The sequence below is a fragment of the Pongo abelii genome, chromosome 11, assembly GCF_028885655.2.
Source record: "Pongo abelii isolate AG06213 chromosome 11, NHGRI_mPonAbe1-v2.0_pri, whole genome shotgun sequence".
Taxonomy (NCBI): Eukaryota; Metazoa; Chordata; class Mammalia; order Primates; family Hominidae; genus Pongo; species Pongo abelii.
This window is the reverse complement of record NC_071996.2, coordinates 50,315,558-50,336,594: the sequence shown is the minus strand read 5'-3', so window position 1 is coordinate 50,336,594 and position 21,037 is coordinate 50,315,558. Positions and strand designations below refer to the sequence as shown.

The following is a 21,037-nucleotide window of genomic DNA, read 5'->3' as shown; positions in this document are numbered from 1 at the left end:
TTTCCTCTGGGTAGATGCCCTGTAGTGGGATTGCTGTATCAAATGGTAGTTCTACTTTTAGTTCTTTAAGGAATCTCCACATTGTTTTCCAGCGGGGTGAGGGATAAAGGACTACAACTATGATGCAGTGTATACTTCTCGAGTGATGCATGTACCAAAGTCTCACAAATCACCACTAAAGAACTTACTCATGTAACCAAATACCACCCATACCACGGTAACTTATGGAAAAATGAAGTTAAAAAATAAAAATTAAAAAAAATTAATAATTAAAGGAAAAAAGAAAGGAGAGAGAAAGGGAGGGAGCACTGGCAATCTAGGTCCCAACCAGTAGGAGAATGAAGGACAAGGATTGCCAAACTCTCTGCCCAGCTAATCAGTTGCGCCCTTGTTAAGGTGGAGGAGAGTTTCTTGAATAATTGTATCCCAAATATTGCATGGCACATACTACTAAGAAACTATTTATTTGAAATTGAAATTTAACCAGAGGTCATGCATTTTTATCCGCTAAATCTTCTAACCCTAAATGACCAAATTTAACTTTCATGAAAAATACAAATAAAGAAGGAAGAAAGGAAATCTTCAAATACTTGAGTAGCAACTCTGGTCCAGGACCTCTGTTCATTTTTGAACAGAGAAGCAGCACAAGAGAAGGAGACTGTGCTTTCAAGGAGAGTTATTCCTGAGTATAAATGTGGTATTTTTTTTTCTTTTTTGTACAATTGAACATAAAACAGCTAACTTCTGTCTAAATTAATACTAACGTGGCTGGATGATTGGGTGGTGAAAAAGTTAACGAGTAAGGCATAGATCTGCCTTTTGGGCTTGGGTTTGGGGCTTTTATTAGTATTCTTAATTATTTTCAGTTTCTTCTCCTTGACCTACTCCTCTTTAAACATTGTTCTTCCGAGCATTAAGTAAACAAGTTATGCAAGTGGGATGGGTTAGAGAGAGCAGCAGGAACTTTTTTTATGCTTTACATCTGCAGTTATGTGACACACAAATTGAAATACTGTATTTTAATAGAGCTGAATTTGAGAATACCTTCCTAAGCATTAATATTTACTCTCACTTAAGAATTAACTATACAAATTCAGAAGTTTTGCACAGTATCTCCAAAATGCCCATGTAAATACGTAATTGTTTTTCTGATCCATCTTTCCCTAGATGCTTGCTTTAAATCGAGTAACAGCATCACACCCATTTATGACTGCCGTAGATCTAATAGAAGCAAGCCAACTGTGTAGCATGGACTCGAAAGCAAATATTGTACATGGTGAGAACCCAGCCTTATTTTTTAAATTGTGGTTTTTAAAACTTTGAATTTAGATAATGGAATGTTTTTAAAATTACAATTTACATGGGCATAATGCTTTATAAAATACTTTCGTATCCATGTAGCCTTTAACCTAGTCCTTTTAAAGGTACTATCACTCCCATTTAAAGTGAAAAAAAAAATTGACGCTGTGCCTCTTTTGCCACATTGGAAATCCAGGTAAGACTATGTTGCTGATGTTATCATTGTATCAAGAGCTACTGAAGAGCATTCCCTGGGTTTCAGCCATTTTGGGTTCGTTATTTCCTTTTGCAAATGTAATGAACCTTTTTGTCTCCAGGGAAAAAAGGAATACACAAATTTCGATATAATTTCCAGGAGTTTAGGAAGTCTCTAGATAAATCCTACCCAAAGGCCCTATGTGATTTAAAGTCACATAACAATTGAAGTTTATTTTGTTTACTGTGGGCCATATGTTGAGTGCCTGATAATATTTCGCTAATTTTTGTGACATTTCTAAAAGTTTAAAACTATCCTTATTTTGCAGATATGAAAAAAACTAAGCTCAGGGAGGTTAAGTAACTTAAATTTATATAGATAGTAGTGATTGAAACACATTGAAATCTAGAAGAATCTTGACCTGCTTCACCCCTCAAAGCTATAGATCTTTCACTATATTGTATTCTTTGGAGAACAGTTATTTCAGTCTTATGTGTCATTAAACTGATAGTTTTTTTCCCTTTTACTGTAGGTCTATCAGTCTTGGAAATCTGTCTTATAATAGCAATGAAACATTTAAATGACATCTATGAGGAAGAGCCATTTAATTTTCAAATGGTCTATAATGGTGAGATGAGACTTAAGTAGTTTTCTGACTCTTCCCCACTGCTTATTTGAAGGTATAATGTTGTCATTGCTTTCTACTCAGAGTTTCAGAAGTTTGTTCAAAGGAAAGCGCATTCTGTTTATAATTTTGAAAAACCTGTTGTCATGAAGGTAAGATTTAGTTTGCTGTTATTTTTCTACAGACAAGTATATTTTTTACATCCAATTTGATTATGTATTAAAATTGCACTTTCATTTTTAAACATTATGTATTATAGAGATTTTTTTCAAAAAAGAAAATTATCTAAAAATATTTTGGAAAAATCTGAGGAAGCGACCAGTTTAGTTTGTGGAGGTATACTGCCCTCTGCTGTCTCTTCAGAGCACTTGCATCCCAAAAACAATTATTCAGTATAGTGTGCGATATAACCTTTCCCTTTCCAACCCAAGGATTGGCTTTTATAATCTCAGCAGTAAAAGGAGAAAAAAATGAAAGTTAGAGCCATTAAGAAACTTAAAAGACAAAATCTCACTGGCCTGTGAGGGCATACAGAGAAAGCGTTATTTGGGGGCTGAGTCATGAGTTTTATAACTTCAGGACTTCATGTAGATTACCATTGTCCACTACAAAGATAATGTGAGCCACATAATGTAGTTTTAGATTTTCTAGGACCTGTAAGAAAAATAAAAAGGTGTAATTTTAATTATATATTATATTTAATGCAACATATCAAAAATGTGTCATTCTATAATCATTATAGAAGAACAGTAAGGTATTTTACATTCTTTTGAATTAAGTCTTTAACATTTGGTGTACATTTATACTTACAGCACATCTCAATGGCCTATTTACTGGAAATTCTTGCTGATTAGATTCCATAAAATGTAAAGCTGAGAAAGTAAATTTACATTTTGAAATTGTTCTAAACATGCTCAGACTTTTCTAATAGAACTAAATATCCATTTTTAAGTTTAAATAAAAATTGAGTCACACATTGAAGTGCTCAGTAGCCTAGTGTGGACAGTGCAGCTGTTGAAGATTTTAAGGAAAGAAACTTTTAAAACAGTGGATTGATTCCCCAAGTCCATTGGCATCCCTTATAGGCCCTAGTAATCAGAATTTCATTTCTTGTAGCAACAAAAATGAGTACAGAGCATTGTCATTTCTTCAAAGAAACAGGAAAAGTATTTTACAATACTGGAGGGTTTTTTCCCCCTAATAGTCTTATTTTGTGAGAGTTGTGAAAATGGAAAGGTTACCCAAGTATTTAATTTTTTTTTTTTTTTTTTTTTTTGAGATGGAGTCTCTCTCTGTTGCCTACGCTGGAGTACAGTGGTGGGTGCAATCTTGGCTCACTGCAACCTCTGCCTCCTGAGTTAAGCGATTCTCCTGCCTCAGCCTCCTGAATAGCTGGGATTACAGGCGTGCACCACCATGCCCATCTAATTTTTGTATTCTTAGTAGAGACAGGGTTTCACCATGTTGGTCAGGCTGGTCTCGAACTCCTGACCTCATGATCCGCCCACCTCAGCCTCCCAAAGTGCTGGGATTACAGGCGTGAGCCACTGCGCCCAGCCTGCATTTAAATTCTCAATAATTTGTAGCTGCTCATTTCTGAATTTTCAATAATGAAGTATTTTGCTATTTAGAAATGTTTTAAATCTGCACAGTTCTATTCAGCTCTGACACCTGCAGCCTCCAGTATTTTCTCATTTTCAAATATGAAGGTATCTGAGCTGTTTCTCTATCAGAAGAATTTATGTGATACATAGAGAATATGTTCCAGTGATGTTTTTTACAGTGAGTTGTAAGAATATAATAGAATCTTCAGGAATCTATTTCAGTGTATCATTATTTAATGGTTAGTATATCATGATTTAATGGTTTTTTTTTTCATAACCTAATAACGTACCTAACACAACACTCAAGGTTAGAAAAGACATAATACATGAATATTAAGGATAAGAGGAAGCAGACAGGAAAGAGCCCTATTAAGATGGGGAAGATGGAAGGTTGTGACAGTCTCAGTCAGACTTCTTAGAGGAAACAGGAGCCTGTCCCCTCTCCTCCATGTCCATACTACCCTGCTGAATCCTTTACTTACAGGATCAGCTGAATATGCCTAGTTGACTCAAGGGTCTTTTTCTGCCTCCCTCTGTTACAGTTGTGTTAACTTTTTACATAGCAAAGCAAAGATAGAGACAGACAAAATATAAATGCAAATCTGAGTAGCTTAGGGAATCGATCAGAAAGTCTTATCTGATTCTTAGGTTTTTACAGAGAACTGGAAACACTTTATTTATTAAAGTACTAGGAGGAGCTATGATAGAGAATGAGGCTAGGAAGAAAACCATATTGTATATATTGAATTAAAGTTTGCCGTGTTTACATTCAACAATATATGGACAAGTAAGTGTGTACTGACACTGTTTTACCTGATAATGTGAGTTTTCATGGGGTTGTGAGAGTTTTTTTAATCCTATTGATTGTTACATTTTGCTTCCCAGTACTCTGTTCTGCAGCTGACCAAAATGCTAACTGTTCTCTGGGAGAGAACAGGAGAGTTGTGTCACTCTCCTCTCCTATTCAACCTAAACTATTTATTTCATCTTTCAGGCTTTTGAACACTTGCAGCAATTAGAATTAATAAAGCCCATGGAAAGAACTTCAGGAAATTCACAGAGAGAGTACCAGCTGATGAAACTGCTTTTGGATAATACTCAAATTATGAATGCTCTGCAGAAATATCCCAACTGTCCTACAGATGTGAGGCAGTGGGCAACATCCTCACTAAGCTGGTTATGAATATAACCAGTGACTTCAACTTTGGCATTTCATTCATACTTCTGTAGAGAACGAAAAACTATTGTCCATTAACATGATACACTAAACATTCTATAAACATTTTTGTATTTATGTGAGACTTGCACATCTACTGTCTTGGCTGTGTCTTGCCTTTTAATCATGAACAGTTACATGATTTATGATTTCAGTGATTGAGATTACTTTGTAAGTAGCTGTTCAGAAGAATAAAATATGACTGTTTTAGGGACTAGACCATGTGCTTTTTTAACACTTACATATATAATGGTCTATTTGAAGAGCTCACTTCAATCTAACGGCTAGATGTCTTTACAAACCTTAAACCAAAGGAGTAAAAAAAAAAAGGTAAGCACTGAAGTATAATAAGTAACCTTTGGTACAGCAGGTTTGCTGCAGTGTTTTTTTCTGTCCACATGCAAATTTTGGATTCTATCCCAGACCCAGGTTTTCTAGTTCAAGAGACTAACCAGCTTAGTCAGAAGATGGTTCCATGGAAGAAAAAGGCCAAGGAGTTTGAAGATTTTTCTTCTAGACATCTCAAAATGTGGTACTCATACCATCCACATCAGAATCCCTTGTAGGATTTTCTAAAATTACAGATTGTTGAGCCTACCATGGGTCGAAAGGATTGGAATTTGCCTTCTTAACAAGTATAGTCATGGCACCACATAACATTTTGGTCAGTGACATTGTATATATAAGGGTGGTCTCATAAGATTATACCATGTTTTTACTGTACCTTTTCTATGTCTGAATATACAAATGTTTACCATTGTGTTACAGTTGCCTACAGTATGATTACAGTAACATTCTGTACAGTGCTGTAGCTGAAGAATAATAGGCTAGGCTATCTGTATAGCCTAAGTGTGTAACAGGCTATATACATACCATCAGGATCTGTGTAAGTACACTCTGTGATGTTCATACAGTGATGAAATCACCCAAAGATACATTTCTCAGAACACAGCCCCATCATGAAGTGACGTGACTGTACCAGAGATTTCTGGAAAAGCACTCCCAAAAGTAATGAGATGTGTATGGCAATGTTAACTGAACCTGTTTGTATCAAAAAGTAAATCCCTATGAGGAATGTGGAAATGTCAGTCAAAGCATTGTCTTTTAAGTAAGTTCCAAGATCCATGAATTAACAGAGGCATGTATTTAAAATGAAATTTAATAAGCACTTAGTGACTTCATTTGTTCAAGAATATTTGATTGTCTATTGTGTGCATGGGAGGTTTACAAAAGACAGACTGTCCCTATGCTTGTGCAGCTTACAATCTATTTAACTATTAGAGGCCCTGTGAGATGTAGGCACTGTTATTTACAGATGAGAAAACTAATACAGCAGTGGCAATGCTGGGAATGGCCAACAGGCTTGGAATTCAACTCAGTTTAACACCAAAGCCAGTGCTATTAAGACCTGAAGTTCGACAGTGGATTCCTTACCAAATAGTTCTTAAAAGTATGCTCTAAGGAACAATGTTTTAATGAAATCTTGGATACAAAGTGGAATAAAAGATTTCTGAGCATAAAAGTAGCTCTTCAGTAGTTACAACCTATTCTTTTGCATACATAGCCTTTCCTTCCCTGCAAAAAGTTAAGCCTTCTAAGTATTCAGATCCCTGTCATTTACTTTTCAGCAGTCTCATTCAAGCTAAGGCTTGCATACTGATTCTGCGCCATAGTCTACACATCTTTAGGGGATATTTCATCAAAATACTTAACATGGTAACATCACTATTATATACTAGAAGCAAGAATTTTACACTTGTGCTGTAATTGATCCTTTTAAAAATTTTCTGAACTATTTGAGGGAAGTATTATTTGTCTTAAAGGGTAACAGCCTCAAGAAATGACTTGAGGATTGCAATTTCTTATTAGCTTAAGATGTCACTTAAAAGCTGACAGCCCTCATCTGTCTCACTGGCTACATAAGAGCTACAGAAGATTCATCAATAACCAAATATACAGATTTTAAGACTACCAATTGAGGTAAACAAACATGAAACCGTTATAAAGCAAATTAAAAAAAATACATTAGGAAAAGTTACACAAATGAAGTATATGCCTATTATATTCCCAAGGCATTTTTTGTGGGGAGGAACAGTGTTGATTGTTGGCCTTTCCATATTCCCTCATACAAAAAAGCTAAAATCTATTCACAAGAGTTTTGAGCTAACTTTGTCTCTTAAATTGCTTAAACTGTCATCAGTAAAAACAAATCTGAAAAACCCTAGTTTAAAAAGCGGTTCAAGAATAATGTAAACTTATACATACAGCTTATTTTCTTCATTTACTAGAGGAGGAAAAATAGAACCAAAAAATGCATGAACTCCTGCTTTTCAATCTGATTACCTCAGACTGAAAAGCAGGCGAAGGAGGAATATTTCAGTGTGTTTTTACATCTGTGTTCCCTTCAAGTGGCCCACCAGAAACAGAATTCTTGTTAAAATGACTGATTCTCATGCATGTGAAAGGCTCTGGGGAATGAATACCTGTTTGGTCCAAACTTACTGTATCATAATGCTGTATATGTTGAAAACGTAATACCTGTTAATGTCCTAACGAATCACGTTTTGCAGAAAACACTGTAAGAAACACTTCAGTCTTTCTGTAGAGTTTCCATGCATATTTCACCATGGTTCGCATTCTCATCCTCATCTGGTTTAGAAAGCAATTCAGTTTCTTTCAAACCACCATAACCTAAGTGCTGCCCCATCCTTCACCTTTACCCTAGAAAATCTGAGAATCCATTGGTGTGTACTGTGTGACACAATGCCAACAAGCCTCAGGCTTCCTAATACTGGCAGGACCAACACACATACTTTAGTGGGAATATAATCTGTTTAGACGATAATAATAGAGGGAAATGCCATAATTAACAAATCTCCCTTCACTCACCACTATCCTCATTCTTGCAGTTGTCAAGGCGTAAGCCTCACTATAAGTTACAAAGCTACCACTCCCCTTTAAGAACACATAGCTAAAGAAAAACTGCATATGCAAATGGTACCATATTCATTTTTTTATTTAACTTGGGGATGGAATGGGGATAGCATACATTTTATTTGTACAATATTTAACAATCACTTATCCAAGGTGGGGTTTTATGGGGATTTTAAGCTTTCTGTTAAATACTTGCAGAAAAAATAGCAAGTACAATTTGACAGTAGTACAATAACCTGTGCCCAAAACACAAGAAATACAGAGTAAAGCGAAAATAACTGCTTACCAATATTCTGAGAGGTAACAAATGGGATATGGGTTGAGACTGCATAAAAAACGTACTGCTGGTTGAATATCTGAGGTAAATGATGTTCAATCAAGATGCTACTTGTATCATTTTGCCCATAAATTGATAAATAATTTTATGCATATCATACCAAATGTTCCTAAAAAGTAATCTTTCAAAAAAGTATAAAAGAGAAACTGGAAAATATCTGTGATGAAGCTTCTTTCTTTAAAAAAAAAAAAAAAAAAAAAAAAATCCAGTAATCAGTTTATTCCACTAAACCACCATCTGGCCATGGTTTTTTTTTCCCCTACCACCTGCATTTTACTTAAATGTAGCTGTTACTTAGGGGTGAGGAAACGCAACAGAAGAGATTCTTTTTAAATTTCATGATACGATTCTATTTTAAATTCCAAAGGTGTTGGTTTTTTTCCTGATTGTATTTTCAAAACATCACCATGAAAGATAGATAGTGCAAGTTCATGGGACTAACAATCGTAAAGCACAGTCTCTTTTTCTGGAATTCACAAGGTACCTAGAATTCAAACAAGAATCACACATCACATGCTAAAAAAAACTTCTAGCATCTAAAATACATACAAGAGCTGTGCAGGGCATAGACTTCAAATAAAGCCGAACACTGGTTAATCCATCAGTCCTATGGCAAGTTGATCATAAAGCATTCCTTACGCGGAGATCTGGGCAAGGTAAAGAGTATAAGTTAGAGCAGCAGCAGTTCTGATGGGTATCAGAAAGGCAAAATACAAGACGAGTCATGAGGAGCACCATACACATGAGGAAAGAGTTATCTGGGGGGTCTCTGTTTGCCCCAAAATGGATCACCATTTTTCTCATTCTTTGATCTTTTTTTTCCAGTATCTCTAGCTCAAACTTTTTGTTAACTTGCCCACTCTGCACTGACTGTAAACCAAACACTAAATACCCTGCAAAAGGAAGTTTTAACAAGACTAGGTATAAGGACAGGTAGTCACTGGAAAATTCTTATTTTACTGCTTATAAAAAGTTTTTCTATTAATAATAGTTCTCAAAAGAATACAAGTTTTAAAATTGGTTAGCTACGGTTAAATACAATACCCAGGATTTCTAAAAATTTTTTCTAACTTGAAAACATTTTATATTGTGAATAACTGGCTTTATCTCTAGTACTCACATAAGCCAAACATTCATCATAATATCCCTTGTTTATTTTTGTTTTGATTTAACTTTTAAAAAGAAAGTTAAATGTTCACAACAGGTAGAAATTCATCTTCAGGAAATTAATGATTTTCTTGTATGCACATTCTCAATATTTTCCCTTCTTGATTAGTTTTTAAATGGAAGCAAAACCAGATCAAGAAATTGAGAGACCAAGTACTTTGTGAAATAAAGAGGTGAACTCAACATTGAAAAGGGAATTGCTAGGAATACAATGAATGAGACCATGGGGACACACGTGACAGTTCTGAATGGTCTGCAGCACACAGACGCTATTACTCTTTTCCTCCCTGCTTAAAGTCTGTTGACCTATGTATTGTTTATAAATAACATAATTTACTATTCCCAGAGATTACGTACATATATGTAAAATGTAGTGTACTGTGTGGTTAAATAACCATTTGAAGACAACACATTCACAGTGAGCTCCTGACAGTGACATGTAAAAAATTCTTTTATAAAATTAACATGGATTTTAAAATGACCTGACAGAAATACACAGCATAATACTGGCTATTGATTGGTAATCTGGAAATTCAGGAAATTAATGTTTTACTTTGGCCTGTATAAATTTGAGGAAGAATCCAATTGTATTCTAACGTAATATTGTTTTGAAAAGCACTTTAGCACCTGCCTACCATCAATTCCATTTTCTTAGCAAGGATAAGGCATGAATTATCCTAAATTAATATCAGTGTTAGTTGTAAAAGCAATTTTGGGGAGGAGGCTAGGCTATGCTATCTATATCAACACTGGTTACCTCTAAATGTCATTGCATATTTTAAGTTACACGTTTAATTTGTTATCCCTGATTTGTTTTAAAGCAGTAACATCTGAAATCTGCTTAAAGTTTAATATCTCTATCCTAGGATAATTCTTTACATATCACAGACATCAAATATTACTCTGACAAGATGGCACCAAGCAGAAGTATAGTGATAAAGTTACAAGTCTCAAAGCAGACAGTGAGGAATTCTGGGTAACAACACTTCCTGAGGTGATCCTAAAACAGTGATAAAGAATGTCCCACACACTGTTTGGTGAAAAGAAATACACTACAATTTTACATATATAAATAGAAAAAACTCTATTTTAAAAGATAAAATGAAGAGCTTTCCAGTGTCACAGCTCACTTAAAAAAATTTTAAATCATGCTTTAAATTTTCAAATATTCCCCAAACACAGCACACCTAAAAAAAAAAAATAGGTAAGTATGCAAATTTTGGGAACTGGATATAAGATGGGGCTTTAAAACATGGGAAGAAGGGGGAAATGACACCATCTTTTCAAAAAACAGCACTTTTTTTCCCTCCATTACAAGCCAGCACAAGAAATGCTAAAACACTGCTTTACGAATGGCCACTTACTGTTGGCACTAAGCATAGCTTACCTTTTTTTCCTAAAATAACACAGTGAATTTGTTACAAAACATGGATCGATTTATTATTCAAATTTTGTTAGTGTTTTCAATTTTATAATTTAGCAACCGTGGAACTGAGGTATACCTTGTTGAGGGAGGTTAAAGTAATGCTTGGAAGCCTCTTTACTGTACCCCACTTTGATGACTTTATGTACACAGAACAGCAGCACACTAAACATTCACAAGCTGTGTCATATTGGCATTACAATAGTCATTTATAGAAACAACAACAGCAAATGCAATAAAAACAAGTTACCCTTTTTAAAATCTGAAATGAAAAGTTTTTGATTTAAAAAAAATAGCAGTAGTTCATTTAAGGAATTAGTGTCTTCTGACAGACATTAAGAAATCTGATGTCAGTTTTCAAACACTCCATTAGCCAGGTCCAAAAGATCCTTGATTTGGAGAGGGCTACATTCTTCATGTACACTTTTTCAAAAGTTTCTTTATAGAGTTTGCAAGGTTTCTCTTAGTTTCATGTCCTTCACATCTGTGCTGTCGGCAATGCAGTAAGTCTCCCAGAGCAACATTTTTCAACAAAGGGTCTTCTTTCCTAACATTTCCAAGAGACATCCTACTCATTTTACACAGAAAATAAACTGTAAGCAGTTTCGTTAGCTTAGCAGCTCCAGTTCAGAGTCCCATTTCTTAGTGTGCACAGATGGTGCAACCATCATAGACTAGATTCTTTGGGAGGAAAGTCAACATTTGTCACCATTGTGACCACTGTTACAATGTCCTCTGTGGTAATAATATTTGTTAGTCTCTGCATCTGGGTAATTCTTTCACCTACACATCCAGCTGATAACCTGGCTTCTGCGTCATGATCCCAACATTCTTCAATGGTTTCACAGAGCATTGCCATTCCCTAAAAGGAGAAAAACATATACTCAAACGCCACAGCAATTTTTGTTTTCTATTAGGAAACAATAAAATTTTCATGAAGAAATGGCTATTTTTCTGGGTCAAAGAAGTTTCTGTCAGCATTCACTTTTATTGACTACCATGTGCAGAATCATAAAGAAAAGCACAAAGAGAACTTTTTTTTTTTTTAAGCATGAGACTATCACAAGAGGAATTTTTTTTTAACTCCAAAAAAAAATCTCTATCCCTTGTTCATAACCCAGGTCATTTCAATGCTAACCCTTCAACTGGACTCAAAAATCAAGGAAAAAAGGGGACCTACCAATTTTTATTGTTTTCTTAGTTAATATCAGCATTTCTATCTTACAATTAAACAGAAGATCAGAAAGCCACCCTTGAAATTTCTCTGCCTGGTTTTAGCCATGTTTCTAGTTATATTTAGACCAAAATAAACAGGGCAATACTGTTATGTGCCTGGTCTCTAGTTTTAAAGCACTCTTAGGACTTGCAAGTCTTCTCTAAGCCGAAATCAAAAGGCTACAACAAACTTCCATGGAGAGGAGAAAACCTGGTGCTTCATAAACTCTTTAAAATGTTATCATATTGGAAGTGGTCATCAGCAAAGTTACCCAACTATTCACAGGTTCCGAGTCTGGCATGCCTTTTCCCTGGGAAACTTTTTAAATAGATGACACAATCTTCTGCACAGGACCATTGAGACAAAAGCCCTCTAAAGCTCTATAACTTTACAATCACCTTCAGGGGTATACAGACATAGCCCTAATTCTGCCTCTAGAACTCTAGAATATCCTGTGTGAAGATCACCTCCCAGAAAATACCTGAAGAAGAAATGTGCAGAGATAAATAATTCCTCTGAAAAGTGTTTTATTGGAATTTCAAATGAAAAGCTAACTGGATAACTTACAGCATGTTTCTGCCAATAATCTCTTAAAACAGGCCTCTTTTTTTTATGCACAACAACTTCCTGCATGTCTTCAAGAGATGGATGTTGGCCAATTTCCTCCTCAAATGGCAACATGTATTCATCTACAGGTCCTGAAAAGTAAGAAAAGTAAAATAAATCATTTTCATTAAAATCCTCCTGACTTTCAAACTGGTACAAACTTTCTAAAATATACTCTGTCACCTTTTCCCAACTGTTTACATGCTATGAGGACAGAAGAGAAACAGACTCTCAACTGTACTTATACCACAGTGTGACCAAACTAATGTATGGGAAATGAAAAGGTCTATAATTTGGCATGTAATTCCCTTAAAGATTGCATAAGGAGCTTTCTTATCTAGGTATAAAGGATGCCTATTTCCATCTGCACAGAGGACATAAGGAACAATCAGTATTTGTAAATTAAGGTTATATAATATCCAAACTATACTACAAGGCTACAGTAACCAAAACGCATGGTACTGGTACTAAAACAGAAATACAGATCAATGGAACAGAACAGAGCCCTCAGAAATAATGCCGCATATCTACAACTATCTGATCTTTGACAACCCTGAGAAAAACAAGCAATGAGGAAAGGATTCCCTATTTAATAAATGGTGCTGGGAAAACTGGCTAGTCATATGTAGAAAGCTGAAACTGGATCCCTTCTTTACACCTTATACAAAAATTAATTCAAGATGGATTAAAGACTTAAACATTAGACCTAAAACCATCAAAACCCTAGAAGAAAACCTAGGCATTATCATTCAGGACATAGGCATGGGCAAGGACTTCATGTCTAAAACACCAAAAGCAATGGCAACAAAAGCCAAAATTGACAAATGGGATCTCATTAAACTAAAGAGCTTCTGCACAGCAAAAGAAACTACAATCAGAGTGAACAGGCAACCTAAAAAATGGGAAAAAATTTTCGCAACCTACTCATCTGACAAAGGGCTAATATCCAGAATCTACAATGAACTCAAACAAATTTACAAGAAAAAAACAACCCCATCAGAAAGTGGGTGAAGGATATGAACAGACACTTCTCAAAAGAAGACATTTATGCAGCCAAAAAACACATGAAAAAATTCTCATCATCACTGGCCATCAGAGAAATGCAAATCAAAACCACAATGAGATACCATCTCACACCAGTTAGAATGGCAATCATTAAAAAGTCAGGAAACAACAGGTGCTGGAGAGGATGTGGAGAAATAAGAACACTTTTACACTGTTGGTGGGACTGTAAACTAGTTCAACCATTGTGGAAGTCAGTGTGGCGATTCCTCAAGGATCTAGAACTAGAAATACCATTTGACCCAGCCATCCCATTACTGAGTATATACCCAAAGGACTATAAATCATGCTGCTATAAAGACACATGCACACATATGTTTATTGCAGCACTATTCACAATAGCAAAGACTTGGAACCAACCCAAATGTCCAACAATGATAGACTGGATTAAGAAAATGTGGCACATATACACCATGAAATACTATGCAGCCATAAAAAATGATGAGTTCATGTCCTTTGTAGGGACATGGATGAAATTGGAAATCATCATTCTCAGTAAACTATCGCAAGGATAAAAAACCAAACACCGCATGTTCTCACTCATAGATGGGAATTGAACAATGAGAACACATGGACACAGGAAGGGGAACATCACACTCTGGGGACTGTTGTGGGGTGGGGGGAGGGGGGAGGGATAGCATTAGGAGATATACCTAATGCTAAATAGCGAGTTAATGGGTGCAGCACACCAGCATGGCACATGTATACATATGTAACTAACCTGCACGTTGTACACATGTACCCTAAAACTTAAAGTATAATAATAATTCAAAAAATATATATATATCCCTTTAAGGTACCTAATCCTTACAATTCAGATAAGAATGTTAACAGTGGTGCTTCCATCTCTGGAGGCTCTAGGTTCAATCTATTATAACCATGTTTATTCTATGGCATATCCAAACCCCCTGCATGCCCCACATGAGGAATTATGCACCTCAGAGTCATACCTCTTCTCTGCACTCCCTCACAACAGCTGCCAAAAAGTACATGTTTATTTTTTAGAAAATCACAAACAGGCTCTCCAACTAGGGGTCCCAACAAGTCAGGATGTGCCTTCACAGACAAGATTAAACGACATAAATAATTCCTTTTTTCTTAGGCCTACTCAGATAAATAGAAAATTGTATTTAGGAGTTAATAATAACTAACATCCAGTGAGCACCTATCCTGATCAAGAACTTTACATATATTACTTACTTCACAGGGTTAAGATGGCAGTACCTCTATTTACTGATAAGAAGCTCAGAAAGTTACATAATTTGCACAAAGACATACAGCTGCTAAACGGTAGAGCTGGAATTGAACCCAACTCTCTGAATAACTCTGAAGTCTGGTTTCAATCACTGGAGTGCCTTCCTTTGACAGACACAGGTCACCACTGAGCAATCTCATGACCAGATAGATGTATGTGTGCATAAACACAAATTTTGTGAAGCTCTTGAAATGCACTAAATACTCCTGGATAGAATACAATGAATCATAAAGCGGTCATCTAACTTAACCCTCTTCAAATATAAGAATTATTTATGGCTGGACAGTTGGTCTCTGCTTGAGTACTTCCAGTGACAAAGTACTGACATTCTGAGGTGTCTAGTACAGGCCAGCAACACTGCCATCAACTGGTAGCTTAGCTTTTAAGAAATGTAGACTCTCAGGCTTCAACCCAGACCTACTGAGTCAGAATCTAAATTTTAACAAGATTCCTAAGAATCTGGTATGACACATTAAAGTTTGAGAATTACTTCATTTAACAAACAAGTAACCATCAACAAATGTGAAAGCACCTACTTTAGCAATCAATGCTCACACTATCCTCTCTACCCCAATTTCTGACTTAACAATTGGGTTCTGACTTAAGAGTCAGAAATGCCTGACTCTGAAATTATTTCATGGCATTTAAGAAAAGGCAGTATCAGGCCTTTTCTTTTTCCAAAAGAACTTCTCTGAAACCTCTCTTCCCCATAAACAAAGCAATTTCTCCCCTAAACTCCTAAAACACATGCTTGTATTTCTTAAGTATTGCACTAACCCAGAAACATTTATTGAATACCTATGTACCGGGGAATGGGCTAGACAACTCACACTTAACTTACTCTAGAGTTAATTGTCCAGGATATATTTTATTGCCCTAACTAAACTGTATATTACTTGAGAATAGGGTCTTGTGTCTCCTAAATTACTTAATCCAATGATTTGTTATGGAGAGTTCACATTAATAAAGTTCTTATAAAATATATTTTCCTATAACATCTGCCATCTAACCTACTTCTGCTTCCATAAATGCACATCATAAATGTAATTCCTCTTAGAGTCAAAACACTCTGAATTCTTACTCTTCTTTCTAAAGACTTCTAAAATTATTCCAAAATTGCTTCAACTTTTCTTAGGTTTGGCATTGACTCCCAAGCCAATCCCTCAATCCTGGAAGAATGCCTATAGAGTGCCCATTTCTGAGCACTCTATTAAATTCCCTTTAATAGTACCCCATATTGAATTTCATATTCCAGTGGCAGTGTGTCCTACAACGAGAGCCTATTACAGTACTCAGAAAATAAAATATTGTTAGTAACATAGGTTACGTTGGTTATAACTTAAAATATTCACGATTTCTTCTATGGTCTTTGACAATCACAGGCAGTTTTTAGGCAATTATAAATTAAAACTTAAGAAATAGATCAAGCTCATTTACATCTGTTTAGGAGTTTAGCAGTCGGCAAGTTTGCCTTATATTATTCAAAACAAAAAATGCTGCAACATACTTGAAGACAGAGTAAAGACCTTATGAAGGAGTACTAACAGACAGAGTGCTCGAAACACTATAGTTCTGTCACACTGGAAAAATCGTCTGAAAATTTACCCAGAAAAATAAATAAATAAAAGCAAATATCTATAAGACTTGAACATGGACTTCAATAACAAGAACAAGTAATAGAAACCCTTTAACCTGGGGTCAGGACCCATATGACCTTAAAGCAGACCTCTCCCTATGTCTGGATCAGAGTTTCAAATCTAGGTTTCATCATTCACCAGTTTGCGGCTAAAGTAGGCAAACTACTTTATTTCTCTGCATCTCAATTTCCTCATATGTAAAGCATAATAACTACCTCTGAAACCGTTTTAGGAAATAACCTTAAGGTATGTGAAATGTCCAGCAACATAGCTAGTAATGGTAAAGGATCAATACATAGCAATTCCTTTCCTCTCCTACCCCACCCACTGCTCCTCTGCCTCCTGAATTCTCTACCATCTCTTGGAGTCAATTAAAAAAAAAACTGTACTTTAAAATATTACCTTGGGGTATATCATCCCTTTTCATTCATGTGTGGTAGGCATATATATCTTTTTTAAAAATATTTTTTCCCTTACCATCTGCAGCAGTACAGCGAGAAGCCAGTTCCCATAGGACTAATCCCATGGCGTACATATCTATCCTCAAAAATGCATCCCTTTGGAAGTTTATAGCACCCTCTAATACCTCTGGAGCCATGTACCTCCGGGTACCAACCTGAAAAAGATGTTAAAAGCAAAGAGTACTCATTCATTAACTTTATGAACTAACACTGTATGATTCTGTAAGATGAATCAAAACCAAATGTGGTCTATTACCAGGGTAAGTTATACAGACTACAGCGTATAAACAGAAAGATCCTTTCTCCATATACTTAAAAAATATATCAACAGACACTATGCTGGTACAGACTTAGAAGTTTTTATGTCCCCCTTTCTCGATGTAATCACAGGAAACTGAACCAATTGTCAGCTGGGAGAAGGATGCTGCATACTTTTCAATTGTACCTTTGCATACTGTTTGAAATGTAGCTTTTAAAACAAAAAACTTTTTTTGAGGTCTTTTCTCTATATTAAAAAAACTAATAAAATGTTGTAAAAAGAATTAGCTAAGTAAAGGACAGACTGATGTTAAAAAGTTCTATCTGTACAAAATCTATGTATTTGTTTATTCATAAATTCTTCTATCTTGGAGTCCTTTATTTATATCTGTCCCCAACAATTTGGTATTTCTTAGTACTGTAACTATGGTTACTAAGCTAGTACAGCTAGCTTTGGTTGGTGCTTGACAACATTCATATACGAATGCTTAAAAATATTTGTGAGATAGCTGGGTATATCACAACATACTTGCGATGTATTAGGACTAGAGAGTAGTCTAGATATTGGTACGTCCATAACGCTCCATCCTTAGGTGGCTATAATCTCTACTCTAGACTAAAAGTTGGGCAATTTATGCAAATATACATGTAAAGATATTTTTTAAGAATAAAGACAGATCACTAAGACTAAAGTTCAAGGAGAACACATTAAAGGGAAAAGTGGCTCTACTTTTAAAAAACTTACTACTCTGAATAATTATTTTAATTGTGCTATCAGCAAGTGTTTCCCTAAAGCCTACTTTTCTCTTACAGGTAAATGTATGCCATCCAAAGTACCTACCTCTTTTATTATAAGATTATGGTTTATTTACCATGTTGACATAAAATGTTCCCTCTTTTATGTGTTCTTTGTACTATATAAAATGTGCAATAACGTGCAAGTCCCTCCAGATATTTCTGAAATTTTCTGGTCCATGAAATCTAAAGTCAAGGAGTCATTACTGTAAGCCAATAATTTTTAACTAATCATAAAACCCAATTGTGAAGGAGTTAAAAATATGACATGAATGAGTCACAAATTTTTTTTCTCAAAAACTGAGGGAGGGCTTATGAGGTACCAAATTAAGAATATGTTCCCAGAATTTAGTCTTATGATAGTCATCATTCAATTAGCTTAGAAGTTTGTCCTCAGGCTTCCTACACAATCTTGGTAGTATTCTCCACAAAATTGCCTCCATTCCGATATACATTTGCAGTCAACTTTTCTAGAGCTATATGGCTACTGACCATTACCCCAAACTACATTCTTAAACGGTTAGTCAATATTGCCAAAATTGGTGGTGCCATGACTGCTTAAAAACGTGTCCTCAGGAACCAATAGGATATGCTGGGGAAAAGAAACCTAAGAATTAGTTGGCCAAATAACTTACATGACATGAAAGATGAAGAAATGATAATGTCGAAGGCCTGAATCATTTAGCTTTGCAGAAAATATCACCTTTTAGGTTGAACTGGTTTCCCTGATTAAAAGGTGATCTTGGCTGGGCGTGGTGGCTCACGCCTATAATCCCAGCACTTTGGGAGGCCGAGGTGGGAGGATCACTTGAGGTCAGGAGCTCGATACAAGCCTGGCCAACTTGGTGAAACCCCATCTCCACTAAAAATACAAACATTAGGCTGGGCACGGTGGTGCATGCATGCAATCCCAGCTACTCAGGAAGCTGAGCCAGGAGAATCACTTGAACTTGGAAGGCAGAGGCTGCAGTGAGCCAAGACCATGCCACTGCACTCCAGCCTGGGTGACAGAGCGAGACTCTGTCTCAAAAATAAATAAATAAATAAAAATAAAAGGTGATCTTGTAGGAATGAAAACATCTTTTCCAGCCTCAAAGTTTCTGAGAATAAAATGTATGGATAATGTTCTTTTCCCTTTTGGCCTCCCTAGAGGTTCCCATTACTAAGATCTCTGTGCACATAGATGTATACAGAGGTGTGACGAGTTACCTAATTCAGGGGTTTACAAGTGCTCTGAACTCTGGAGAGAATTTGGAGAAAAGCCATCAAGTTGATTAAAGAAATTAATGAAGCAGTAAACAACAAGAAGCAATGAACTATTATTGCATGGGAAAATGGACAGGGAATCTTAATACACGGTAGTAAGGATAGTGACTAATTATTCTTCCACTCTTCTTAAGGTGGTGAAAGAACTAACAGACTAAAACTACTGAGTTCATACGAAGAATTCCCTAAGAATGAGGTCTGTTAAAAGGTGTTGGATTATTCTTTGATCAATTTTTCAAAAAGAATCCTATGACATGTGTCTGAGGGTTGCTTTACAAAGTGCCTGATCTAAACCACCTGAGTCCTCTACCATCATATGAAAATGTCTTCCTCAGAAACTTTAACACATAACTCTATTAGATGCTGATTTAAACACCACAACAATTTTAGACTAATTCAGTCCGGACATGCCATTCTAAGAAAATATGGAACAAGTTTATTTTTTCTTACGTTTTATAATCATCATCCTTACCTGTCCATGGGTATCGCCTGCAGACTTGCCAGCCTCAAATTTTAAGGCCAACCCAAAGTCAGCAATGCAAGCTGTCAGGTTGTTTTTCAACAGCACATTTTTACTTTTGATGTCCCTTGCAAATAAAAAGAGTATTCAAATTAAGTTTAAACTAGTTGCCTTTTTAAATTTTTTACTGAAAGGAGAAAAGAGGGGGAATATGTACACTATGAAAAAATAGTTACTTAAAATTATGAAATGCAGAGAAAGGGAGAGAGAAAAAGCTCAGAGCCCCATGCAGCCTTAAACACAAGAGCACGGTGACAAACCCCGATTCATAACATGGACAATAAGAAAGAATCATACCTATAAAGCAGTTATATAAAAATCTGCCATGCCAAAAAGATATGTTATCTATGTCACCTACCTACCAATCATAAAACTACTGTTTTTTAAGATAACATCTCAGAGTTCTTACTTGCAAACTCCCATATAAACTGAAATTTTAAAGCAAAATGAAGAAATTTTTAAAAAATAGCTGAATTGGGGCCTTCTGCTTATTGGTAGAGACCTACATTTTAGAATAATCCCTTATTATAGAGGTTCTTATATTCTTCCACCTGGTTGTAGAAAAGCATCTTATGGAATGAATAACAGAAACTTTTTACCATAAACAGACACTGCTCTAGCTAGATCCTGGTGTTCTGAAAAGGGTAACAGTTTTAAGGCAGTAAGATATCCTCTTCTACACACCTGTCTCAACTGGCTCATCCTAGAGATTACTATACCCTAGTTAAATACATCTATGCCAATGACTAGTGGTTAAATTTATGTACAGACATATAGACCAAGAATGGGATACTGAAAGCACAAGTAGACACTCCCAAATGCTATAAAAGCCAATCGGTCTTAGTTTCAAAAGACTTTCAGGCCCTTTTCTTAATAACTTTGGGGGTCCCTAAGGATTAATTCCCTATGTGACCAGGTAGGGCAAGGGAAAATCGAAGACGAGGCCAATAGACTGCATGTAAGAAAGTGAGAAGAAAGAGTTATTTCTGAGGTAGACGTCATTTAAAGTTTGCAAAATCAGAACCTAAATTAGAGGCTGACTTACAATAGTGCCTCCCAGCAACCTAAAACATCACCTGGTGGCACTCAGCTAAGTATCTGTTCCGTGAATCAGTTAATGCCTACTTTTCAAACAACCATCTTTAAATGGAACACGAGAC

The 21,037-nt window shown here is 35.8% G+C and overlaps 2 protein-coding genes across 26 annotated transcripts in view; one reads left to right on the top strand and one right to left on the bottom strand.

Annotated features, from left to right (window-relative positions):
- Positions 1-8,365, top strand: part of ORC4 (origin recognition complex subunit 4) — a 92,880-nt gene extending 84,515 nt beyond the window's left edge. For 16 of the 23 annotated variants that reach the window (XM_009237693.4, XM_063712506.1, XM_054548716.2 and 13 more), the window contains 4 exons: positions 1,168-1,276; positions 2,028-2,123; positions 2,205-2,272; positions 4,719-6,465. In XM_009237693.4, coding sequence (XP_009235968.1) covers positions 1,168-1,276; positions 2,028-2,123; positions 2,205-2,272; positions 4,719-4,907 — 462 coding nt within the window. In that variant the 3' untranslated portion in view covers positions 4,908-6,465. 23 annotated transcript variants of the gene reach the window in all.
- Positions 8,366-10,792: 2,427 nt separating this feature from the next.
- The window catches only part of ACVR2A (activin A receptor type 2A), an 86,510-nt gene continuing 76,265 nt past the window's right edge, over positions 10,793-21,037 (bottom strand). For all 3 annotated transcript variants that reach the window (XM_054549362.2, XM_054549363.2, XM_063712797.1), the window contains 4 exons: positions 19,830-19,944; positions 17,055-17,193; positions 12,585-12,715; positions 10,793-11,663 (listed from right to left, as the gene is read on the bottom strand). In XM_054549362.2, the coding sequence (XP_054405337.1) occupies positions 11,469-11,663; positions 12,585-12,715; positions 17,055-17,193; positions 19,830-19,944 (580 nt within the window). In that variant the 3' untranslated portion in view covers positions 10,793-11,468. The remainder of the gene's footprint in view (positions 11,664-12,584; positions 12,716-17,054; positions 17,194-19,829; positions 19,945-21,037) is intronic.